The sequence below is a fragment of the Neopsephotus bourkii genome, unplaced genomic scaffold (genome assembly GCF_033783945.1).
Source record: "Neopsephotus bourkii isolate Nb327-2 ecotype Australia unplaced genomic scaffold, CSIRO-AGI_Nbou_v1 NB_1663, whole genome shotgun sequence".
Lineage (NCBI taxonomy): Eukaryota > Metazoa > Chordata > Aves > Psittaciformes > Psittacidae > Neopsephotus > Neopsephotus bourkii.
Window position 1 is genome coordinate 4,883,490 of NW_026902137.1, and position 24,157 is coordinate 4,907,646.

Sequence of the window (24,157 nt, forward strand, 5' to 3'; positions counted from 1 at the left end):
ATTTACCTTCACCACAGTCATTGGTTTGCTTCTTTGAAAGCCTCCCTCATCTCCAGGTCCATTACTATGACCCTTCTGGATGCAGAAACCAAACATCTCATATTTTCACAATGGTTTACTTCAATAATTGATAATATGTTTATTAAAGGGCTATATAGATGTTAAACCCGAAACCAGTTAAATAAAAAGATCTTACTGGAGTGACTGCTACCTCAGGACACTGTAAAAATCAGAGAAGCTGAATTGACTTGGAAACATGGTCTCCTTCCTTACTCCTGGAAAGAAAGTCTGTTATAACGGAAGGTAAAGACATTACACAGTGCACAGTGCAAGTCAGGAGATGAACTATTCCACTGTAGTGGGGCACAGGTATCTGTAGCAGTCAAGCACATTAGCTTGGGATCAGCCACCACACAGGACTCCAGCCTCGCCAGGCTTAAGCAGAGCCAAATTACTTCAGCTGTCTTGAAAACTTAATGCTTTTGCATTTCTTTATGACACTTACTAGTTTTGCAGCAACGTGGCCTTTTTGCCTTATGTTCCACTTGTAATCCATAATAACCCTTATATCCCTTTCTAAAGGGCTGCTGTCTTGCTTTTCTTCCCATTATGTGTTTGTGAAGTCAATTAGCCTTGCTTATAAGCACTTGTCCCTATCAAATTTATTTTGTATTCTAATCTTGTATTCCTGTGTCTTTCCTCCCCATTTTATAGATGTGCAGTTTTAATAAGCACACTCCCTATTGCTCCATCCAACTGATTAACCATGACTGGAGGCAGACCCATAACTGCATGCCACTCTGGATAACCTCCTCCAGAGCTGAACACTGACAGCATCTCTGAGTACAGCCCACTGCAACTGTGAGTATAGTTTTGAAATCTCCTTTCAGTCATCATATGGGTCATGATCAACAGCATGCCCCCCCGGTCTGCTCTGAAATTCCATATTCAGAATTAAAAGCCAAGATATTTGCTATTTTCACTTGAACCATAAGAACATCACCTCTGTCATATGAGAAAATGAGTCTGTGCTGACTCATTCTCTACAAACATGAACAAACGAAACTCATTCTCTACAAACCTACTGTAGCTATTGCATCCTTCTACTTTTCTTCCAAGATACCTGCTGAAACCTTAGCTGCTAACATTATTTGTATCAAATACTTATTTCCATTAAAAATATGCAGAGACCATATCCCCCTCTGGCACAACCAAAATAAGACCTAGTCCTTAAGCTTGTTAAGTGAGCAGGACTAAGATGCTTACAACCAGTCTGACTTGTAATCTGATGAGGCATTCTTTTACTCAGAGCTTGTTAACAATATTATTTAACAACACCTCGCTAGCACAGTGCTTCATTTGTATCCGGGTGTTCCTATTTACAGCTGTTATACATTTTCTGACCATTTGGTACAGCACACAGTAGTCAACCATGCTATTTTTGAAGAGTCTGTCTGCTGTTAAATTAAGATGCTGGTGCCAATCTATTATAGTAGTACCTAAAACAGATGCTGCCACAAAACAGAAAAATTGGCTTTCTGCCCCAAAATAGTTTGTGGCAATGTGAGATTCCTGTTGAATTTACTACTCTGTTTCACTAGGACATTCAAAGGTGGTTCTATGGCTTTAGATGTGGATGGGTGATCCACAACAAACCACTATCCCTATCCATCTGTCTTTCCTTTCTTCCAGTGTTGTAGTGGCTCCACAACAACTCTGTTCATGATGCTGGTAGTGATGACAAAAAGCACTGTACAAATTAAGCAGGACTTTTTTATTTCAAGCATTTACAGAGATGGAAATAAATACAGGAAATAGAAGACAGAGAGGGTGCTTTTAAAAGAAATCAATCAAGTCTTCATCAGGCTTCAAACAGGAAAAATTGTATCCAATAGCTACTTAAAACTGGCCACCATTTCAAAGGTCAAGGATTAGGCTGAACAATAATGTAAATAACTGAAGATAAGCATTACAACAAACAAGGATGACACAGCTGACATCAGTGAACACACAGCTGTAATAGACAAAATAGAACCACACTATAACAGAAGAGTCTCATATTTACAACATAGTTTACAACATAGCTATCATACAAAAAACATTTGGAAATATTTAGGGAGTGATTTCTTCTCTGTCCAGCTGTCAGATATAAAAGATACACTGGAGGGTTTGCTGGGGTTTTTTCCAATATAGTTTTAGCTTTTGGCAAAGTTTAAAAAAAACCCTTTGTATTGCAAGAATTTTTCATCCAACTGAAATTTTCCATGTTTCCATTCTTGCTTATCATCATCACTGTCATCCACTGGGCCAGTCTGTCAGAAGACAAAGACTTTGTAAAGTTATTTGCAGTCTTTTATCGATGCTCTGACCTGTAGGTTGGAAAAGTGTCCGTGCGATGAAGCTTCACTGGGCTAGAAACATCTTCACGAAGCCAGATGCAAAAAAAACCCAGAACAACATTCAGTAAGATACAGTTATCTTATTCAGCATTTTAGAAAGGACTATGTGAACTAAAGATTACAGCCTTTTAATTAAACCCATCTCTGCTTAATCTGCTGCTCCACCTCAGAAACATCTCCAAATCAGATTATCATTCCCAGCTCCTTAACATTAGAAAGTTGTACAAAGCAACTCAAATTTTAAAAGTTCTGACTTTGCATTTTACATATAAAAAGCACTTTCGCTCACAACATCAGCATCAGCTCTTTCTCACACATTAGAAAAGAGGACAAGAGCCAACTCAAAGATCGTAAATTCCAACTTTGTTGGAAAAATCTTTTGCAATACAAGGTTTTCAGGTGCCTCTACCATTGAATCAGCAAAATGCTGCTTCTTTTCCATTATACAACTCACTATAACAATGATCTTATATTTCTTTTTCCAGTAGCAATTGAAGCATATCAAGATTTTGGCAACCTAATGTAATTAGAGGTGCTCTGGGTACCACTGGAGTAGTAGCCTCGACTGCTGAACAACACAAGGACTTCAGTGTCTTTCCTAATTACAACATTGGCTGTATGTCTTACTTATTTTACAAAGACTTTTACCCCATTCTCATGACGACAGGCTCCTGGGATTCTTTTTCTCCAGCTTAACAAGCAAGCTATTTTCTAAATATAAAACAAGTGGGGTTTACCCATGCAGTCTATTTATCTTGTGTCAACTCAATGCTGAATTGTTGCTTTAATAAAGGACTCTATAGTAAGGCACAGTAAAAGACCAATCCACTGATTGTGTCAGAGTGCCGCAAGCAGCCTTGTTCTCGTGTGCCACAGGCTGCCACCAGCAGGTCATCTTCCCATGCCCTAATTTATTGAACAAATGTGAACAGGCATGTGAGTGCTGCTTTCATTGTTCCTCCTTACCCTGGAACATTTGACGGGTGTAGCTGGGGCTTTTCATGTGCTGCCTGCCCCCTCTAGTGTTGAGAACAGGAAAAAGAAGCAGCTTTTATCATTTCCTGAAAACCAGAGGACCAGGATGGAACATGGCTGTGTACCTCAGGGCTGCCGGAGCTTGTAATTTTTAATCACAGCTTGTGATAGTCGGTGCTCTGGAGCTTTATTAAAATCTCCAGCTTTATTAAAAAACGTAAAATAAATGTCTGTCTTTCATTATTCCTTGAGAAACTCCTAGCATCTGAGGAGGACAAAAAAGGCACACAAAAAAAAAAGAGAGGCTGAAAGTTTCCCAAACCAGGATGTTTTAAAATATCTGCCTAGTGATTTCTGGACAGTTGGTGTTAAGTAAGGGATATCTCCATGTTGGTACTAGAAAGCCCTGCCAGCTCCTGAAGTTTCCTGATAAACACAGGTTTACCTCGAGGGGTTTTAGCAGGATAAGGACCAAGAGCAGGGCTGCCACTTGGAACAGCATACATCGGCCCTGACCTTTAGGGATGGCAGAGAAATCAACCCATACCCTGGTGGGTTGATTCAGTTTCTAATGCCCCTAAGATGAAGGGAAACTACTTCAGTTTATCATCCAAATGTTTACCCAAGCTCAGCCTTTATTCCACATGTTATAAAGTTATGGGGGGTATTGGCTCCTTCCATTCCATGCTCCTGGCTGACACACTTGTACGAAGTCTTTAGTCTGTTCTCTGATGACTTCTCTAATGCCCTGATCCTGACTTCACAACTCTGCAATGCCAACTTCCATGCAAACACTAACACATCCAATCCACACAGCTTAAAGTGGAAGTGTGTGTTTTGAAACACAAATGGGGGTGTTGTTTGACTACATGGCTACAAGATGCTGACTTTGGACCAGCTCATCATAGGTACTGAGCACCTCCAGCTCCCACTCTAGGGGTGCCTCTGGGGAAGCCAGCTCAGTGCAGCAACACCACACATTGGGTGCTGCAGTTCTTACTCTCAGGAGACTGAAGTTCAGGTTTGAAGCACAGGGGCATGGACGGCTCTCGCCAGCACTGCAGCAAACCGCACCAGGCACCCTTCCCGCAGCAGGGTGTGCTTCCTCTCCATACCCCCCGTGCATCCAGTAACCACTAGATGTCCCTTGGTGACCACGGAGGGGACTCTCTGCAGCCTGGAGAGGCTTTCAGGTGTGAGGGGACTGAGCTGTGCTGCCCCGTGGGCTGACAGCAAACAGGGGATCTGGAGAAGACATCTGCCCATCGCCAGGCCATGCTGCAATGCACAGTGGCAGCACTGCAGCTGTTCAAGCAACAGTTTTCTACAACTACTTATCATGGCCATTTCCTTTTGCTTTCCCTAATTCAGCTGGTTTTGAGGATGCAGTTTTGGTTGAATGTACACAAAATGAATAATGAAGACTGCATCATTCTTCCTATGAGGCAGCCATCCAAAGGAGAGAGGAGTCAAATATTATAAGTCTGGCAAACAAAATCAGGTGCCATTAAAAGAATTTGGTAGCAGAAAGGATTGGGCAATCTTGGTAACTGTCCATCCTGTAATAACTGTCAGAAAACTTGTCAAATGAAGGATCCCTCTCCAACAGGAGGAAGAGCACTTCCTGATCATAACCCCCTCTGCCAAGCTGTCCATCTTAAGGTGGGATATGCCCTTCCCTCCATCAACCAGACTGCAGTGGCAACTTGCTTAACTGAACATCAGCCTTCAGTGGGCTGGACAGATACTGAAATGATTCAACAATGAACGTCTTGATCCGATTTGTGCACTGACTCTTCCCACCCAAGCCCCTTACCTTGCAGACCATAGAGCTTCCCAGTGCTGTGCTGTCGTGTGATGTGCTGCCAGTAGGCGCTGCGGGGCAGGGGCACCATGGTGCTGAGGGACACGGCTCGCTCGCTCATTTTCATCTGAAGCTGCAAAGCAATAAACTGATGTGAAGGAGACTGAGAATAGCACAGCTAAGGGGTGCAAGGCTGCTAATGACAGAGCCAGCACAGCCTCTCCCTCCCTCCATCTCCCACCCTGCACAAGCAGCAGTGACTAGCTCAGGGGTTAGTCTCCATGGGCACACACCACTCAGGTTAGGATGCCACGCTGCTGTTGCACACCAAAGCTCACCTTGGTGCTGCCCTGGTCCTGGGCTAGCACTGCTTCCCCTGAAGGGAGTTGTAACTCAAGCAGCTGAAACAGAAACCGAGGATCAGCAGAAGGTAGAAGAAGGCTGGTATCCTTCCCCTTTAGCTGCAAAGCCATCAGAGGGTCTTCCCAGCTACACAAGCAACTTCCCAAAGCTAAATACAGCTTCAGGACACCAAGAACCTGAGCGGGCATGTTTCACATGGGTAAGGGCAAGTTGTTCTTGTTAGTTTTGAAGCACTTTCTATTCACCTCTCCTACAGCCAAAGAACGTATCAGCTGAATGGCATGGGAGTTCAACAGGAGATAACTGCACCCTTTAGCTAGACTGCTTGAAGGTATGCTGGGAGGAGGGCACGTGGGCTGCAGTGCATTGCTGGAAGCCCCATCTCACACTTTCACCTCCATACAGGGCCTTCAGCTACATTTTTTTTACATAATCACAGCCTTTTGTTATTTATACTACACTTAACACAAAAATACACACAAACTGACTACTTTAAGCCATTTTTTCCCGTTAATTCAATAAGATGTATGTGAGAGCTAATAAAAATGTTTGAATTTCACCAAAAGCCACACAGTGCAGTTCAAATTCTCCTCTCACAGCTCAGGAATAAATCAGTTCAAACACACCAGGACTGCACTTGACTTTGCCAATTTATAAAGTCAGCTTTTATGCAAAAGGGGCAAGTTTTACACTTTAGTTTCATGAAACCTGAGGTGAAAGAACCTTTTACACGACAACCAGTATATTTTAGAGCAAAAACAAACAGGCAAAGCAAGCACAGAAATGAGGTGAGGGCTGGCTGTAGCTGAACAGACCCATTTCCAAGTTACTGAGAGCTGCCATCTACCTTCAGCCTACTCCTTGTACAGCGGACACTGTGCCTGTGATGTGAATGTAAAGCAAAACGAAACCCAGATCAACTTCTGCTCCTGGAACACCCACCTCTGTGTCAGCTGGGTGTGAGTCACTGCAGCACACAAGGTTCCGCCTACATCACACAGTGTATTTCTACAGCTCCTTCACTAGAGCCCTGACACCCTTCACAGTGTCACCACACACACCTCAGCACCATGGAAACAAACAACGAGGGATCTTTCACTGGCAATAAAAATCAGCAGAGCATTGCGAGGATGGCACTTCCCTGTAGATGCCATTTTTGGTGGTTCCATTGGCGGGTTGGGCAGCAAGCTAAGGCGCTTCAAGCAACAGCCTTAACTGTCAGGAGTGCAAACAACTATCTTGGGAGGAAAGAAAGAGGCACAGGTAGAGAAATGTTAGATAAAGATACAGAGAAGGGCCAGGGAGGGTGACCCTCCTGAACTCAATCAGCAGGGGGAAGAATTAAAAACCCCACAGCTGGAGATAAGAATTAGCATGTCGTGTCCTGAATTCACAGCACTTCATCAAAACACCTCGGACTGCAAGCAAAAGCAGCTTTAATGATGATTGATTTCATTCTCACAATTAACCTACTGTAACTCTGCAGCAACAGAAAGAGGAGGAATAACTTGCTAATGACCTGGCTTTATGCTGCAGAAGTACCTGGCACTGTAAGCAGGGCAAAGCAGCCAGAATTGATATGTTGGAACACACATGAGCAATGTGTTGGGAGCAGAGCACCAGGTGGGGCACACAGCTCCACATAGCAAACTATTTGTTGTATTAATGATAACTGGAGGGCACCTAATCCGCAGCCTCTCGCCCTCTTCTGCCCAGGGGAGAAGGAGAATGCCGAATCCTGAAAGATCAGCATCCCCAGAGCAGTCTGAACGCAGCTCCCTGCACACATGGCAGGGATCAAGTTATGTTAAGCCGCATTCAAACCAAAGAAGCAGCAACAGTGTGAGAAGCAATGAGGGACAACACAAAGCCACCTGCAGCTCTGGCAGCTAAGAGAGATCCACAGAGGAAGGGGTTGAGGATGGCGAAGAGGAAGCTAATGCTGAGAGCAGCTGGGGAATTGCTGTGCAACCTCCTGTCACCCAGAGGAGATATGGACAGAGGTGTACACCAAGGCAGTTTGCTGAGGCTCTGCACAGCTTTGGGTCAAACATAGGGTGAGGCTGGTTCCCAGAAGGTTAAGCATTTTCTTTCTTGGGTCCCACCTTGACAAGCTGGCAAAAATGCATTAAAAAAAAAAAAAAAAAAAAAGTAGTAGTGCTAAAAAAATCCAAAGCACCAAAAAAAACCCACATACAACACAAAAACCCCTCAAAAGCCGCGAAAAGAAACACCTGCACACCGTTCTCTCAAGTTAGTTGGGAATATGGCTCCAAAAGGAAAGAAAAGAAAGAGGATTAAAGATTTTGTTAGTTCTGTTGGTTACCTAATGCTGGACAATCCTATTTTCAAAGAACAACTTGCACTCGGTAAGCCTTCATCTTGAGATCCCCAGCTGGAGAAGCTTACACGCACTGTGCTTTTGAGGGGGTTTTCTTTCCAGGGAAGCAAATTTAAGTAATCCAAATCAATCAGCACAATAACTGCTGAAGAGCCATTTGCTAAATTCATTACAGCAAAACTACAGAATGGTGAACTAAGAGAAACAACTTCGGAAATTGAAGGGCACTAACATTGCTGCTGCTTTGACTCCTACCCATCTTACACCAATACTCACTATTCTCCTCTTATGTCAAAAGTGAGTAGCATTTCTACTCTTAATTATGGATCTCTGTGGAAATGGGAAAAGATAGTAGCAGCCTGGACAAAGGCACATCAGGTGGATCACACTTGAGTTGCTGAGAGGGGAAAAAATCAGGGAAGGCTGCTGATAAACCAGCTGATAGTAGCTTTCTATGGAGCATGGAGCTTTAGCTGCCAAAACCAGGAAGTTTGCTGTTATTACTTCTTAGTGACCTGTCAAGTTGTAACGGCTTTTTTAAAGCAACCTGAACTGAGAGCAGGCATAAACCATAGTAGTCAATTCACAGCATTGCTCCCCTGAGTTTGCACAGCAAATATGCATGAAAATATAACCCGAATATAACCCGAAAGATATTTTCTTTCCATTGTCTGGCAATGCAAAAGTGAAAGGAATGAAACATCTGGATGTGATGAGCTACCAAATGACCAGAAAGGCTTCATGCATCACCAAGGAAAGCCAGCTCTTTCTTCCCTTTAAAATAAAAACCAGAGATCTTTGAATTCACTTAAAAGGAAAGGAAACTAAATGAAACCAACTCATGCAAGTGTCACTGACTGGTCAGCGTATGCTCAGACCTTGGAGGCAAGCAACAGCCCGTTAACAGAACATGTCAGGGTGAGGTTCCCAAGCTGAAGAACCACTATTGTGTCAATTTCCCACATGCATTTCAAGAGCCAGAGCCAGTTACAATCACAAACTGAACCAACATACTGTAACATAAAGAGAGTGACTGCTAGGGAGGTGACAGACACATTATAGCCCACATTCTCAACAGTACTTGGCAGCTTTATTTCACTCTAGCAGCATGGGATATTCAGCTGAGGTTTCCTGTTGGGGCTTTTTTGTGCATAGGCTCCAGAAGCCCTCAGAAGCTTAATACCATCTTTACCCTGGTCTGGGATAATCATAACACTGATGTAGCGGTAGTTAGGATTACAGGAGCAAACAGAAGACATGCAGTGTAGACTTCATTTCTCAACACCCTATATCCTACTTTCTTTTATTTACCCTTTCTGTAAATAAAAGCTCATGCTTCACTAATATGAAAATTCACAGGGTAAATAATTCTTGGAGATAGAAATCACATAGACAGCCAAGTGTGAAGTGCAGGCATCTCAAATGAACTCCTTGTTGAGGCGTTCCAAAGCAGGATAAAAATACAGAGGAAATCACTCTGTGTGAACAAAGATGTACTTTACAAATATTTTGTCATCAGCAGATGAAGAAGAAACCTTCTGAGTCTACACTGATACAGTGATGCTCTGCATAAACTTCTAAATCTGACTATCCTTGAACTCCAGAGAAGCCACCAATTCTTACTACTTCTGAACCAGACAACGTGTCTACGATGAACTTGGGAATATTTGGGGCATAAGGACTCCTATCATATTCTGCTACTAAAGTACAAGACTTTCCATTCATCATTCCATTCCAAAAGGAATACGTTCTTAACCCCCACTTAGCACTCTAGCATCCATAAAACTAGATTTAGGTTCTATGGTTGGATGCTGTTCATGAAAAAGCTTTTAGAGGTTGTGCAGCTGCTCTCTATTGAAATCTACAGCAACTGTGCATCTGTTGAGTCTACTGGCACTTCTAAGATGGAAATTTTACAGTACAACATCAGACATCATCTATTTAAGATGCTATTACACAAATGTAAAACCAATGAATATGAAATTGCCTGTAAGCCTTCTCCCTATTCCTACAGAACTTATCCCTGGTTTTTGAAAATGAAGCTGTGCTCTCAACAGGTTACTCCATTGCTTCTGATCCTGGTGGGCTACAAATGTTAGCTAGTTATGCTGATTTAGCCTAGGTTAATTTTAATCTGCTTAATTTAGTTGGTGTTGAGTACTTGTATCATCTACCCATCTGTCTCAACACAGATAATTCGGGATATTTTTGAACACGAACGCCCTTCGTTAACTAGAACTAAAAGGTTCTTGGTTTTAAACAAAAGTCAAAAGCAGCAAAGATGGTGTTAGATGATACTTTACTGGGAAAGGGAAAAATACCAGTGCTGCTGGCTGCAGCATTTACCTGCTAGTTCTAATGCTTTTACAAAGCAAGCAAAGTGACAAGCTCTTCCTAGTACACCTGGAAGTACTCAAAAAGCATGTGATCCAAATGGACACAGGGCAGAGGCTGTCACACGAAAGGCTCCAAGTCAGTACTTCATCTTCACAGACACTGCTCTCTCTTGGGCTTTACAGAAGGGAACACGTTGTAATGACACTAGCCAGAAGTTAACAGAGCAGCACGCTGGTATATCACACTACATAAATATATATATAATTTACATATAAAACACTAACTAGGCTCTTTCCTATTGAAAGTAAAGGCATTGCACAACCCACATAGAAACAGACTTGAATTTTCCTCACTTTCCCATTTCATTTACTATAGAATCATAGAACCATAGGAATAGATTGGGTTGGAAAGGACCTTAAGATCATCTAGTTCCAACCCCCTGCCATGGGCAGGGACATCTAACACTAGACAAAGTCACCCAAAGGTCTGTCCAACCTGGGCTTGAACACTGCCAGGGATGGAGCATTCACAACTTCCTTGGCCAACCCATTCCAGTGCCTCAACACCCTCACAGTAAAGAACTTCTTCCTTATATCTAACCTAAACTTCCCCTGGTTATGCGAAAGTTAGTAAGAGCCTGATACACATTAGCTGCAAGTGCCATAAACTGCCTCCCTTAGACAGAATGCTTTTGGAGATCCCACATGATCTTTTTTCAATCTGTATGTTAGCTTTGCATCTTACACTTCTATATGGGTTGTAAAACAAGTTTTATATACAAAAAGCACTTGTGGAAAACAGACATCCATGGAGAGATCAGACAAACATCTTGTCCTCCGCCTTAGTTTAATCTGAACCATATGACTCCCTCCAAATCATCCTTGGAGTGTAGACATCAATTAGTAAATGTAAAACTGAGCATGAGCCACAACATCTTGCAAATAGATTGATGAAAAATGCTTCCAAACAAACTCATGATGGTGATTAATCAAAGGAACCTAAGGAGAATGTGAACTGACAGGAGTTTATCATCTCTGTAGTGATTCACATTTAGTGATAGCTTTGCAAACACAAAAATCAAGCATTAAGTTCCCTCTTTTGATTCTTGAAAAGCAGTCCCAGTTTATAAATCTATTACCCTAACTGTAATCAGGCACAATGTAATGAAAGCAATAATCAGACTGCTTACTATCTGTGAATCAAAACTTAACATCACATATTGTTAGTTGGTGCCCACTGTGAAGCAACAAACATAGCAAGCAGCCGTACCATTGAATTTTTCACACTCTGCAACAAGCGCTCGTGTTGTTCTGCTATGGCTAAAGCAGCGGAGTGAACCTTCTGATAGATTGCTTCCCCATCTCTGGTCTGAAAGATGAATAGTCCTTCTCCTGTGTCACACATCCTGCCAAAGCAAGAACAGATGGGATCCAAGTGTGAGATTTAAGTTTGCATGAGCAAGCAAAAGTTTATCATGCTGCTCTAGAAGTGCTATTGCACCAGCAGTAAGAAAACAGAGGTTGCTGAAATATGGAACAAAGTTACTTAAGTCTTTGCTTATGGGTCTTAGCAGCCCTGGTCCAACCTTGCTGTTTTAGCCTACATTTGTATTGCTCTCACCAAACAGGGATTCAGCTAAGTACCACTGATCTATCTTAAGTGTTCAAGCTCTAGAGAGATCATGCACAAGACACAGATTTTTAATACTTAGACCCTGTCTTGAATCTGTGCCAGGTAGGATTGTCTTCCCATTGCAGGCTTTTCACACTGCCTGTAATGAGCTTTGCAGAGTTTTGTCTTCCACCTGAAACAATAAATATCTATCCTCAGCATCCCAACTGCATTGTCCTATCATGGTTAATGCATAATCAGCTAAATAAAAGCGTATCCTTTCCCTCCACCAAGGGGCGTTATTCTGCAGTAATACGGAAGATGGACATTTAAACACTCTTCCCTTTCCAGATAAGTTAATTGTATCATCTGTTTCTTTTACTACTGTAATTCTTTCATGTGCTCATCCAAAATAATGCATCCATATCCTTTAGACACGATTTGATAGCTCAATAAACAAGTGCTCCAAATTCAACCAGCCAAAGACGTCAGCTCATTAAAACTGAGCTGCAGGAAGCAATACAGAACATCATTTCTAAAACAAGGAATTGCATTCAAACTTCTTACAAATTCATTTGTCAAAAACATGGAAACTGGTAATCCACTCAATGGAGAAAGAGGAGTTCCTGCTCCATTGCTTCAGTTTGCTTTTAGGAAACAACTTGGCACTCACTGCTCTCAACTTCAAATTCCACTTCCAGTACAGAACCCATAACTTTGTATCCAAAGGGTACATGATATTCACCTCTTCTTCCCAGACCTGTCTGTCCAATTCTCTGTCTCATATATAGTTTTACTGAAGAACAATCCTATACAGTAATATACAATGCTGCCAGCCTCCATCCTGCAAACCCTTGGGATACCTCAACTCCTCCCCCCCCATCCTCAGGCACTTTTACTTAGCAACTGCTTCCTTTCAGGCTGCAACCTGGAATTAAGAGAGGGTTTTTATTTGGTTTTATTTTTGTTTCAATTTTTACCACATATTTTAACATATAAACTATTATATATAATATATAATTATATGAATATAAATTATTATAAAAATATATATTATTTATATATATAAATAATTTCTCTATTAAATATATGGTAAATCTATACATATAAAATATATATATTTTTAGCAGAGACTACAGATTAGCCTCTGTTTGAAGATAAGCTCTCATGTCCTTCAACACCCTGCATAAGTGATCCAGAGCACCACCGAAGAAAGCAATGCAATGTAGTGAACACAGACCTACCTCCCAGCTTCAAATGTGAACCAAGAGGGGTCCCGTCCGTAGCGCCGGAGGGCACTTAATGGCCAAGAGACGAGTTTTACTCTGGGATTCTGGATGTCCCAAAGACAGATATTCTCAAATGTTATCTGCAAGGTACATTCCCCATGCACATCTAAATTAGGGGATGGCATCAAATACACATTGAATCTCTCTGGGAGAAAAACAAAAGGTTAGTCTAAAATCCCTGCCCATTAAATGTGCAATTCATTAAAGGAATTTCCTGTTTTCAATATCTAAGATAAGATCTTATTTCCACTTAGAACACTTAATTCAAAAACAAAGACTCAAATCCTTCCAGTAACCCAATAAACTTTATGTCTAGGGCAGTCAGAATGCTGCATTCATAGGGCATCAAACGTTTGTACACGCATTCAGACACTGAAGAGAATCGCACCATCATTACCCTGATGTTTGCAAACAATTACTAAAATTGTGTGCATGAATAAATACATTGCAATTGCATTTCTGCATGTAACCAGTTCATTTGCATAGGAAAGTGAAGTAGCCATGGGCTCAGGTTTTGCATGCAATTACTATTATTGATTTGCTGCCAAAGAGCCCCAGTCACAAACTGAAACTGTTGTACAGACATCATACAAGAATACAGAAACAAAAGATAGTCCCCATTTTCAAGAGCAACTAGTCTCAGAAAGGAATGGGCTTCTCCAAAATAATTCATTACCTTACTTATTATCTCTGGTAGCAATTAAGAACACACAGAAGCCAAAAATAAAACCCCAAAACAAGAACCCCCGACAAAACAGGAAGGAGGGCTCAGAACAAACAATTTTGCTCCACTTGACTCCTGATATTCACGAGCATAGTCCAAAAGACTTAAAAATGGTGCAAATAAAGATTTAAAAGGTCAACATTTATGTACCTACCACTCTGCTCCCTCTCTACTCCGGATGCTAGCAAGTCAGGCTCTCCAAGGCTAATGTCATTAATCCGTGTTTCAAGACACTCCATCTGCAGCACCTTGCACCACTCATCTGCCTCAAGTTCTGTACAAATGCCCAGAAAATCTGTGTGTAGGTATATAATGTATTGATAATTTCACAATTAATGCTCTGTTTGCTAACGTGCGTTGCCATTTTACTCACCTGACTCACAAGCAAAGGTTTTTGATGTGTCATCACTAAAATAAATTCCAACAGCATGCTTCTTTGTGCTTTTTGGCATTCGTAAGATATTCTTCACATTATTGAGCTCTGTGACCTGGAAAAGCACAAGTTAGAGTTTTAATTAGGAGCTTGAAAAGACACATATCCATTATTGACTGGAGAAGAAGACAAAAGAATAATATCTAACAAAAAAAAGCACAAAGAAGCATTCTTAGACAATCAACTTGAAGCCCCTGGATGATGAAGCAGCCACATTGTCCGGTTCCCTCTTGTCTGTACATGAACTTCAGTGCAACACCATCTGACCAGGATTTTAGCCAAGAGGCAGATGGAATCAACGCTCACTCCAGGTTGAGAAGTATTTACATGAAGAATATGAGAAAGACCAACCTGATGTAGCAGAAGCAGAGAAAGGTGAAGAAAAAAACTTACAGGATTCAGCCATTTGGAGGAGCAAGTCCAGTTCCAGTACAGCTTTCATCATGGAGGACAAAACTGTAAGAATGGTGAAAAGCTGCTCTCTAAATTAAGGATTTGTTAAAATGGTCCACTTAAAAAAGCACAGTTTTAGTTATTAGAAAGCTTTTTAGCATTAAAGATTCAAAGACTTGTAATCACAGACTTCTGCTGCGTGGCTGCCAAAAAGCGATTGGAAAAACAGCTTTCGTGCCAAAAAAAATAAACATGTATCTGTTACCCTGCATACAGCTTTAGTAAATACATACTACAGTTGCTCCATGTTTCTAATATCCACTTTTCACCTTCACAACCGCAAGTAACATTCCTAAATTTGACTGAGGAGAAATTTTTCATTATTTAAATTCCTTTTAATATCAGGCTTGCACCCAGAGAGGGAATCAGGAAATCATATTCAGATATTCATTATTCAGAAAATATTTCACTGATTCTTTAATGTGGTAGGGGTTGAAGAGAGAGAAAAAGGGGGAATTTAACAGAAATGTTCCCAAAGTTGTACAACCTAACACCTTGACTACATTGGTCTCCTTAGTTCTGTGGAATAGCCTCATATCAAACTGCATCAACTCTAAACAAAGAAATGCAGCAATTGTTTCACAGATAGGACTCAGGAAGTATAAAGAGTAATCAGTGTTGTAGGGTCTAGCAACAGAAACCACTTCTCTGGAGCATCCTGGGATCGCCAGCACAACCCCCTCCATCTTAAATCTCTTTCTTGGGGTCATTTTATTGCACATTCTCTGGCAGCAGGGAAGAACAGACAGCCAACCCCCAAAAAGGTAACCTTACTGTGAATGGAAGGAACAAAGAGCAGCTGGTGGGCAAAATAAAAACAAATAATAGATCCAATGTCTGGGAACTCATTTTATGGGCAGTAGGCAGAAGGAAATAATGGAAAGAATATCCCATGGGGAACATGCCAAACCTCCTGCAAAAGGTTTGCAGAAACAGCCAAATTTAGCTGCCAAATTTAGAGCTCAGGTTTTTATAGCCTCCAGGTTCAGGATTTTGAGAAGTGTCAAAACTGAAACTTCCTAATTGTGATTTAATTTTGCATGAGCAGCCTTTTACTCTTCCAGGAAATCCTGTGATGGAAGCACATCCCTCAGTGCTAACAAGGTACTGACAAACTCATTGTTAAGCATGACAAATCTGTCATAACCTATTCCTATCGTGCTCAGGACATGACAGGTCAAGCACAAATTGCCAGCTGCCAAGTTCAACCCTAATGTATTTTTCTCATAGGCCAAAAAAAAAAGATTCAAATGCAGGAAGGAAATGTTCATTCAGGACAGCAACTACCTTGACATTTATACTGAGCGCATTTACATCTTCTGCAAGTGAATGTGCTAATGAAGTTTTGTATCTACAAGTACGAAAGTTAGCAGAAGCGGAACACAGCCATACATTTTGGTAATGAATCATTTAGCTACCTAGGATTTGTCCTAATGGAAAGCTCATTTCTTAAGATCAGGCATGTCACACTCCCGCTGCTGGATATCCCAGTAATTGTCTCTAGACTGATGAAACCTGAGGACGCTGTGACAAGGCTCACCGAGATTATGAAAGTATTTGTACCAGTCAGGGAATAGTAAACTGCCTCTCCATGCTGACTGAGGAGCCAAAAGCACTTCCAGCAGCTAGGAGGCTCAGCAGTACCACCTAGTCAACTGTTGCCCATGGTGAGGGGTAGCACATGCTGTCTCAGCCCCAGGCAGGAAGACATCCTACATGGCAGTGAGTGAGGAAAAGGACACTGGATCATGTGGGATGGTGCCTACTCCTGCAGACTGCTGGGAAATTAAAACCAACCAACCCACCCAAACAGCATCATCAATGAGCCTGTGTTCAAAGCCATGCACCCCTGGTGCAGATGGGAGAGGATGTTCATAACACTGCCAGGAAAATGAGAAAGACAAGATTAAAACATTTCTTTGCCTGCCTACACCAAAATTTGCTTTTCCTGCCTATACTAAAGGAAAGACATTTCTGATCACTATTTCTTTTACTACGGCTGCAACCTTGTACACCTTACCTTCATCACTCCCAGCATCCCTAAGACCACACTTTACCTCCCAAGTTGCTGCAAGCTGCAGCTACTGCCCTATCTCTCTACATGAGCTCCTAGAGTCTCTGCATCCTTCTGAAGGGAGCATATAGACATGCTAGGGATGGACTCTTCATTAGGGACTGTAGTGGTAGGACAAGGAGTAATGGGTTAAAACTTGAACAGGGGAAGTTTAGATTGGAGATAAGGAGGAAGTTCTTTACTGTTAGGGTGGTGAGGCACTGGAATAGGTTGCCCAGGGAGGTTGTGAATGCTCCATCCCTGGCAGTGTTCAAGGCCAGGTTGGACAAGGCCTTGGGTGATATGGTTTGAGTGAGGTGTCCCTGCTCATGGCAGGGGGGTTGGAACTTGATGATCTTAAGGTCCTTTCTAACCCTAACTATTCTATGATTCTATGAATCCATCACTCATTCCTGTAGTACTAGAAACAACCTGTACTTGCCAGTCTCTGCACTCAAGTCTCATCCCTGCCCACCCAGCATCTTCCAGCCTTGCACACTGTTTCTTAAGTGTCGTATCCAAAATGCAGGTCTAGGACTGCATCATCTCTGAAACCAGCCACAGGGACTGAGATTTCCTCCTGCCAATACATCAGATAATTGCAGTCTCCCCCTAGCCCAGGGCTTCACACCAGAAGCAGCTGGTCGCTCCAACAAGGTTTACCCACCACACAGCATAGGTCAGAAGCCACAGACATGCCTTGCAACCCATAATTTTCTTTCTTTAGGTCCCCCAGTCAAGAAAGGTTTCTCCAAACGTTACACGCAGCAGCTCCATCCTGTGGCCCAGCGCAGCAATCTCACTGCTCCCCCCGAGAGAGAACAGCCACTTTTGCTGCAGTCTCTTCAACGGACCATCAGGGAGCTGTGCAGCACTCAAGGTGTGCAGAAATGTGGTGGCTGGGTGACTAAACCTCATGACAGCAAAACTCACTACTCCTTCATTCCCCTTTAGAAATGACTGAACACAAAAAAGGCACAAATATAATGGCACCGTTTTGGAGCTGAGAATAGCAAGTTTTTTTCCTTCTTATCATAAATTCTTCTCAAAAGCCAGTTAGTTCTTGCAGTAAAGTACTTCTTTGTAATCCCAAATGAAGAGTAATATATTCCAATAGAGATTTTACAAGGATCAGCTCATGCTTGAAATCCCAAAGTTCAACATTCTGAACAGAAAAATTTGGTTTCATTTAAACATGCCTTCTCCTACATTTGCTTTTTATTACTGTACTCCTTCTAATTACACTGTGGTACAAAGAAGACAATGCAGATTACCTAAAACATTATTTGTTTCAGCTATTGCCTTTGCAGTATTCACAGTGGCCTGTTTTGCTTTTCTGGGGTATCAACCAGCAGTTAATACATTTTTCTAAGTGCAAACTCTCCCTAAGTCAACACAAGAGAGAAGGATGAAGATAGAGAGCACATGAGAGTGCCACTGACTTGAGCGTTAGTAGGGTTAGGTTTTCCTTTGGTCTGCAAGGTGGGTGTACAGGAAAGGGAGGAAGGAAAAAGGGGTACAGAGATGGGGTGAACAATTTAATTATATGAGGATTTTTGTTTAATATGCTTATAAAGCTCTATCCTGCATCCCTTCCTCGTCACCCTATCTCTGAGCACTATGTCCTGGGAGAAGGGACAGGACATACCAGCCCACAGCCTGAAGCACAGCAAGTCAGGAGCTTCCTTATGCCATGTGTGAATGCACACAGACCGCACTGCAAAGCAGTGTGTACCAAAACCACATCTGCTTTATAGCCTGGTCAAATAAAATTGCAGGCGATTTCACCCCTTGGACAATACCTTGAAGAAATACTGAAATCAAATACCATCGTGTCATTGACTTCACCGATCATCAAATCCTTTATAACTCATGTTTTAGCTTCTGAAATGGGGTGGGGGGGAGGAAAGGTATTTATATTTGTAGAAATGCTAGCTACAACATTTGGCAGCTTCTGGGTAATTCTGTGCTGCACTGACTGCTTGAGAGCTCTTGTATAATGGCATTTCACAAGAGCATGGTCCGAAAGTCTCCACATCAATCTGAAGACTTCCTGATGGTGTTTGCTTCTGTTGAGCAGCACAAGATGACACCAAAGCATTGCTCTTTGAAGGGTGACAGATGGGTAGCCCTTAGTTCTGACCTCTGACCCAGGTCCAAATGTCTACACTACTATGCACATACTCTAGTCTCTTCCCAGACAGTTTCAGATAAGACAGTTTCAGACATAGCAAACACAAGGAGCTTAACAGATGGACAAAATCTGGCACTCTGGGACTATTTCTGAAGTCAGTGGCACAACTGCTAGGATGCAGAAGAGTCACCTGCATTCCGTCCTTCAGCTCTTGCATACCTTCTGTCCTGGACACAACCTTGTGGCACCCAATTTTTATGTCCAGCAAATATATTCTCAGTGAGAACATAATCTCAGCCTGCTCTTCCCTTTGGGGGCTGCACTGCTGAAACTGCCCTCACCTTTCAGAGGTTCTCCAGGGTGGTAACAGCGCCTTCTGGCAAGGCCAAGCTGTTCCTGCTGCCAAGGCTCAACAGTGCACCTGCGATCCTAAGAGAGAAGTTCTCTATAGATCACTTGATCTCTGCCCCACCATGCCACCCAGCAAGGTGCTTCAAAATGCCATCATTATCCCAGGTGCCTGAATAGCCTTCCTGTTGCTTACCCTTTTGTAATAGATGGTTCAAATTGTCTGGCACATATGTAATGAATTCACACTGATGAAGTGGCAGGCTGCTAACATCCCCTCTACCATGCTTTTGGAGAGGAGTCAGGAGCAGACACCAAACACCTACAAATATTTGAGGTTTAAGTTTTCTTTTTTTTTTGCACGTTTTTTAAATAACTCTCCTTCTGCCAAGCTCTTGTAAAACAGTGGGTTCATGGTGGGTTGAATTGAGGTATGATTTATTTATCTGAGATTAATAAGTAATGCACATTTATGAACTTACTTCTAAGAACGTGGATAAACCAAAAACATCAGACCTAAAACAGTATTAACAGAGAAGTCACAAGAATGAGATTCTGTTTGGGGTTAAAGATGTCCCTTTTCATACTTCTCCCCTTTACCTCCAAGCCTCCTTTACGTTAAGATGACAATCCATGTGATTAAACACATTTCATCAGATTAAAACCTAAAATACTTGCAGACCTGTGTGGTAAGAGAGTTCTGAACCAGGAACAGGGATTAATCAGTCATTTCCCTACTGGCAGTACCAGCAGACAGAGCTTCACTCAGGCAAAGATTCTTTCATCTCTCTCACTCCCTTCAAAAACATGCCAAACACACTGTTTACCAAAAATGGTCTTTAGCATTCAAACTATTGTTTGAATTCATCCATAAATCTCAAATGTGGGTAGCCTTTCAGAATATAACACAAGGGAATGTATTTATTACCTCCACAACTGCCACATTCAGTGGTTGTTAAGAATCTTGTGGTTTAACCTTAATTTAGGACTTCTTGGTTCTGTATTTCTTTGTTTCCTGGAAATTCCCCCCATGATGAGTACAGGTAGAACACTTCCTAGGACACACCAGGGGGACATTTAATGGAAAATGCTGCTGCTGCTGCTGCTGCAATTCCAGCCCAGTCCTGCTTATAAGATTTGGCTATATATATGTATATATATATATATATATATATATATATCTAAGTTACTAAGTACACATAACACACTATGATTTTAAATAGGTATTTAAATATTTCTTAAAAATATATAAACATAATGTACAACCCTGCCTGTATCTCCTTTCTTCAGTGGGAAAAATATGCCAGTTTTCCCTTGTTTACCTACAGAAGGGCACACACTGACTTATTCAAAGAAATTAAAGCCAGGAACAACACCCAGATTTAGAGATCCAGTATTTACCATCACTCTTGGCACTGCTCCTTCACTCACATCATCAGTGGGCCCATGCACAAGGTATGTCCTTCCATAATGGAAGGGCACCCACCTGCACAACAGACTTGCAAGGAGCCTCACTGTATGACAGCATAGTGAAGATACCAAAACATCCTGACCAGTTACTTTAATTCTTTTAAAGCCTCAAACTAAATGTTTCATTCATATTAAGTGATAGTATTCATTTAAATAAATGTTTAACAGATAGTTATTAGCAGAGTGGTCATACTTTAAACATTTAATTTGCTACCAATACAGTTTTGCATTAGGAAGCCTGGAAAACAATTACAAATTACACAATTCAATTTTCCAAATGGATTACTCCGTAACTAGACAGAAAGGCTGTTTAAATTACTTCTGCTGTTTCAAGGCAAGATTAATACAATTGGATTGAAACTTAGATCCCCTCAAGGAATCAGTATATTCCTGTCAGCAGTGTGCAATTACTTGGTTTTGTATGGAAATATTAAGGATTCTTCTGGCACACTGCAAAGTCAAAAGTCACTGAGAGAAATAAGAATGTCTTTCTTCCTCCAATATTATTTTGTTAAAGCATAATGGTAATTTGTGGTTATTATTTACATTTAACAAGTGAAAACTAGACAGGTACCTAAAAGGCAACTCTGTGTAGGTTCTGTAGCCTGGATTCTAATTATTTTCTGTCCATTGTGGGACCATGTGAATTAAGTGGGCAATTTGCTTTGTGTATGCAAATTTCCAGTTCATTTCACAATGGAACAGATGACTGTTCTCAGACGACCTGTATTTTAGGACACTTTAACCTTTCCACTTCTTAGAACAAGATGAGAAAGGATTTAAAGGTCAATAATATATATATATATACACACACACATATAGTCCTTATTTCTTTTGTTGCTGCAGTAGAGGACGCATACATCAGGCATTCAAATGAGAACAAACTGGACCCCCTCAATATAATAGAAGCACCACCAAGGCACCCCAGAGACACTGCTTGTGACCTAAATGTCAGGTAGGTAAAGGGGAGACCTTGACTTGATAAAGGTGCCAAGGAGATGATGTACGGTCTCAGACCACAGCAACTCAGCTCCAGTGACTGGTACCATTATGGTGCCAGCACAACAAATGCTCTGGACAGCCCTTTTCCACTAATAAACTGAAGTAACAATTGCACTGTAATTCATCACCGAAAGGAAAAAGCAACGAAATGAAACAATTCAACACTTCAGTGCAGGAGGCAGGTGCTACTGCAAAATTAGCTCCATTCATCATTTAAATTTTTCTACAGTTTTATGACTAATTAAACCTTTCCTGAGATTGATGGGGTAAGTGGGGGCTCCTCAGTTTTCCAGATTTGATGCTGCTTTCAGCAGTGTTTGAGAACCACCTCAGAACGATGCAGGAAGTTAACAATCGTATATCTGAAACACTGGTAATCTGTAAGTGAGGTTTTCCTCTAACAGTATCATCTGTCAGACTGAACTGCGTTCATCCTTAGATTCATTAGCACAGGCTTATGACACAGTGACACTTGACATATTAACAGACTAGCTGGGCTTCTCATTTGTAGGATTAACTTCATTGTCAGCAGCAGAGGGATGCAGCCTTCTGTCCAGGAGTGACAGAACTGTAATACTCACAGAAAAGCCTCCACACACCATCAAGCTGTTATTACAACAGCTGCTCAGGCTGACCAAATGTGTATCAGGACAACAGCAATGACTATCCTAAACCTCTGGATGATGTCTTGAGTACCAAAGTCCCATTACTATTCTATATCAAACCAGGTGACAAGTGGAGTTAGTTGAAGGCTGCCATATCAAGTTGTTTGTTGGGGTTTATTAATAATTAATTATGCTTTTTATAAGAATCAGTTCAACTATAGAGCTGCACAGAGCAGCAGAGACATGTTCTCCTTTTTCAACACCTCATATTTAATACTGTTAGAAGCTGCATCATTCACCACCTTAGAATTTCACACATTTACAAAGCTTACTTGAAAAAGGAACTTGTTTTTTTCCACCTGTGCTCTTTGTAAGTTAACACATTTTAGCCAGAAAATGCTATTTAATATTCATTAGGTTCCATTTCAGGAAGGTTCATTAAAACTAAACAGGATCCATCAGCTTGTATAGCTGATGACTCTACAACTAGGGGACAGCTTCATTTACCATCACAGGGGAAAAACAGGGATACTGCAGAGCCCCATTGCCAACCAGCAACACTGTGTTAGTGACAACCCACTGTCCTGGGCGATCACACTGTACTTGGTTAGCATTGCTTCATTACAGAGTGGTGAAGAGGAGTGATAAATGAAAACAAATGCCAATGGCAATCTTCCAGGGCAGATCCCACAAGGCCATCCAGCCTGTCTGCACCTCAGTGGCTCTCAGCAAGTACGTCCACAGCATCCAGCTCCCATGCTGCGAAGGGAGATGTCCATTTTAACAGGAGGACTAGAGGTTCCTGGCAGAAACCTCAACACTGTATCCCAGTCTACATTGGGTCTACATTTCAGGGACCTGAAGCAGACAGAATTTTAGGGGAAGGGCTCAGGGTGACTGGAGCTGGTAGTCTAGCTCAACAGGTCCAAGACACTAAAAAGCAATGCAAGAGGGATCACCTCAGGTATATTTCACTTAACGTTCGTAAGACTCAGACCCTAAGGAACCTCACCTGTCCCAAAGGAGACTTAGAAAATAATAATCTATCAGTTCACTCCAGCACTTTCAAGAGGATTCAATGCATTCAAATGTGGTTTACTCCTCCAACAGGTAAAAATTTCTTCCCCTCAAGACATGAGAATTTAGGCCGCCATCCTGCTTGAAAGAGCCCCTAGATCTGGCCAAGTTCTGATAAAATCCACACAAAATATGTGTGGAAGATGTCTTAGTGCTATGATATTTCTCAAACCTCAGTCAAAACTAGGGTTTGCTTTACTGCCTTTATTAATGTTACAGCTCTGATTATGTACAGTTACAGCTTTCAGAAGCAGAAAGCAAGAATTTGCAGCTACTAAACAGTTAATTCCCATTGACTGATATGGGAGTTTGATCATTCTTTATTCCTGTCACACGAGCTACCACAGAAACCCAGAAACTAAATTTATAGAAGCAGCAACAGTTTAAAATTAACTGTTAACTACAAGCTAAGATTGACTTATAACTAAAAATCCCTCCAAGATAGCAAGACTTTCTATGGTGCATTAGTCTCCAGATCCAGAGTCTCATGGTTTAAGCCCAGCCAGTAACTCAGAACCATGCAGCCACTCACTCACTCCCTTCTTCCTGTGCGCCCCTCTCCCAGAGGGATGGGGAAGAGAATCAAATGAATTTAACTCCACAGGTTGAAGTAAGAACAGTCCAGTAACTAAGGTATAACACAAAACCACTACTGGCTCCACCAATAATAATAATGATAATGGAAATAACAAGGGAAGAGAATACAAAACTAAACAGAGAAAAGAGAACAATAAACACA

The 24,157-nt window shown here is 41.6% G+C and overlaps 1 protein-coding gene across 4 annotated transcripts in view; it reads right to left on the bottom strand.

Annotated features, from left to right (window-relative positions):
• Window positions 1–1,759: 1,759 nt before the first annotated feature.
• Window positions 1,760–24,157, bottom strand: part of DOK5 (docking protein 5) — a 44,565-nt gene continuing 22,167 nt past the window's right edge. The window contains exons 3-9 of one of the 4 annotated variants that reach the window (XM_061375669.1): window positions 14,217–14,331; window positions 13,998–14,138; window positions 13,075–13,264; window positions 11,489–11,624; window positions 5,517–5,579; window positions 5,191–5,311; window positions 1,760–2,421 (exon numbers count right to left, since the gene is read on the bottom strand). In XM_061375669.1, coding sequence (XP_061231653.1) covers window positions 2,354–2,421; window positions 5,191–5,311; window positions 5,517–5,579; window positions 11,489–11,624; window positions 13,075–13,264; window positions 13,998–14,138; window positions 14,217–14,331 — 834 coding nt within the window. In that variant the 3' untranslated portion in view covers window positions 1,760–2,353. The remainder of the gene's footprint in view (window positions 2,422–5,190; window positions 5,312–5,516; window positions 5,580–11,488; window positions 11,625–13,074; window positions 13,265–13,997; window positions 14,139–14,216; window positions 14,332–24,157) is intronic. The other 3 variants (XM_061375670.1, XM_061375672.1, XM_061375671.1) reach the window with 3 other exon arrangements.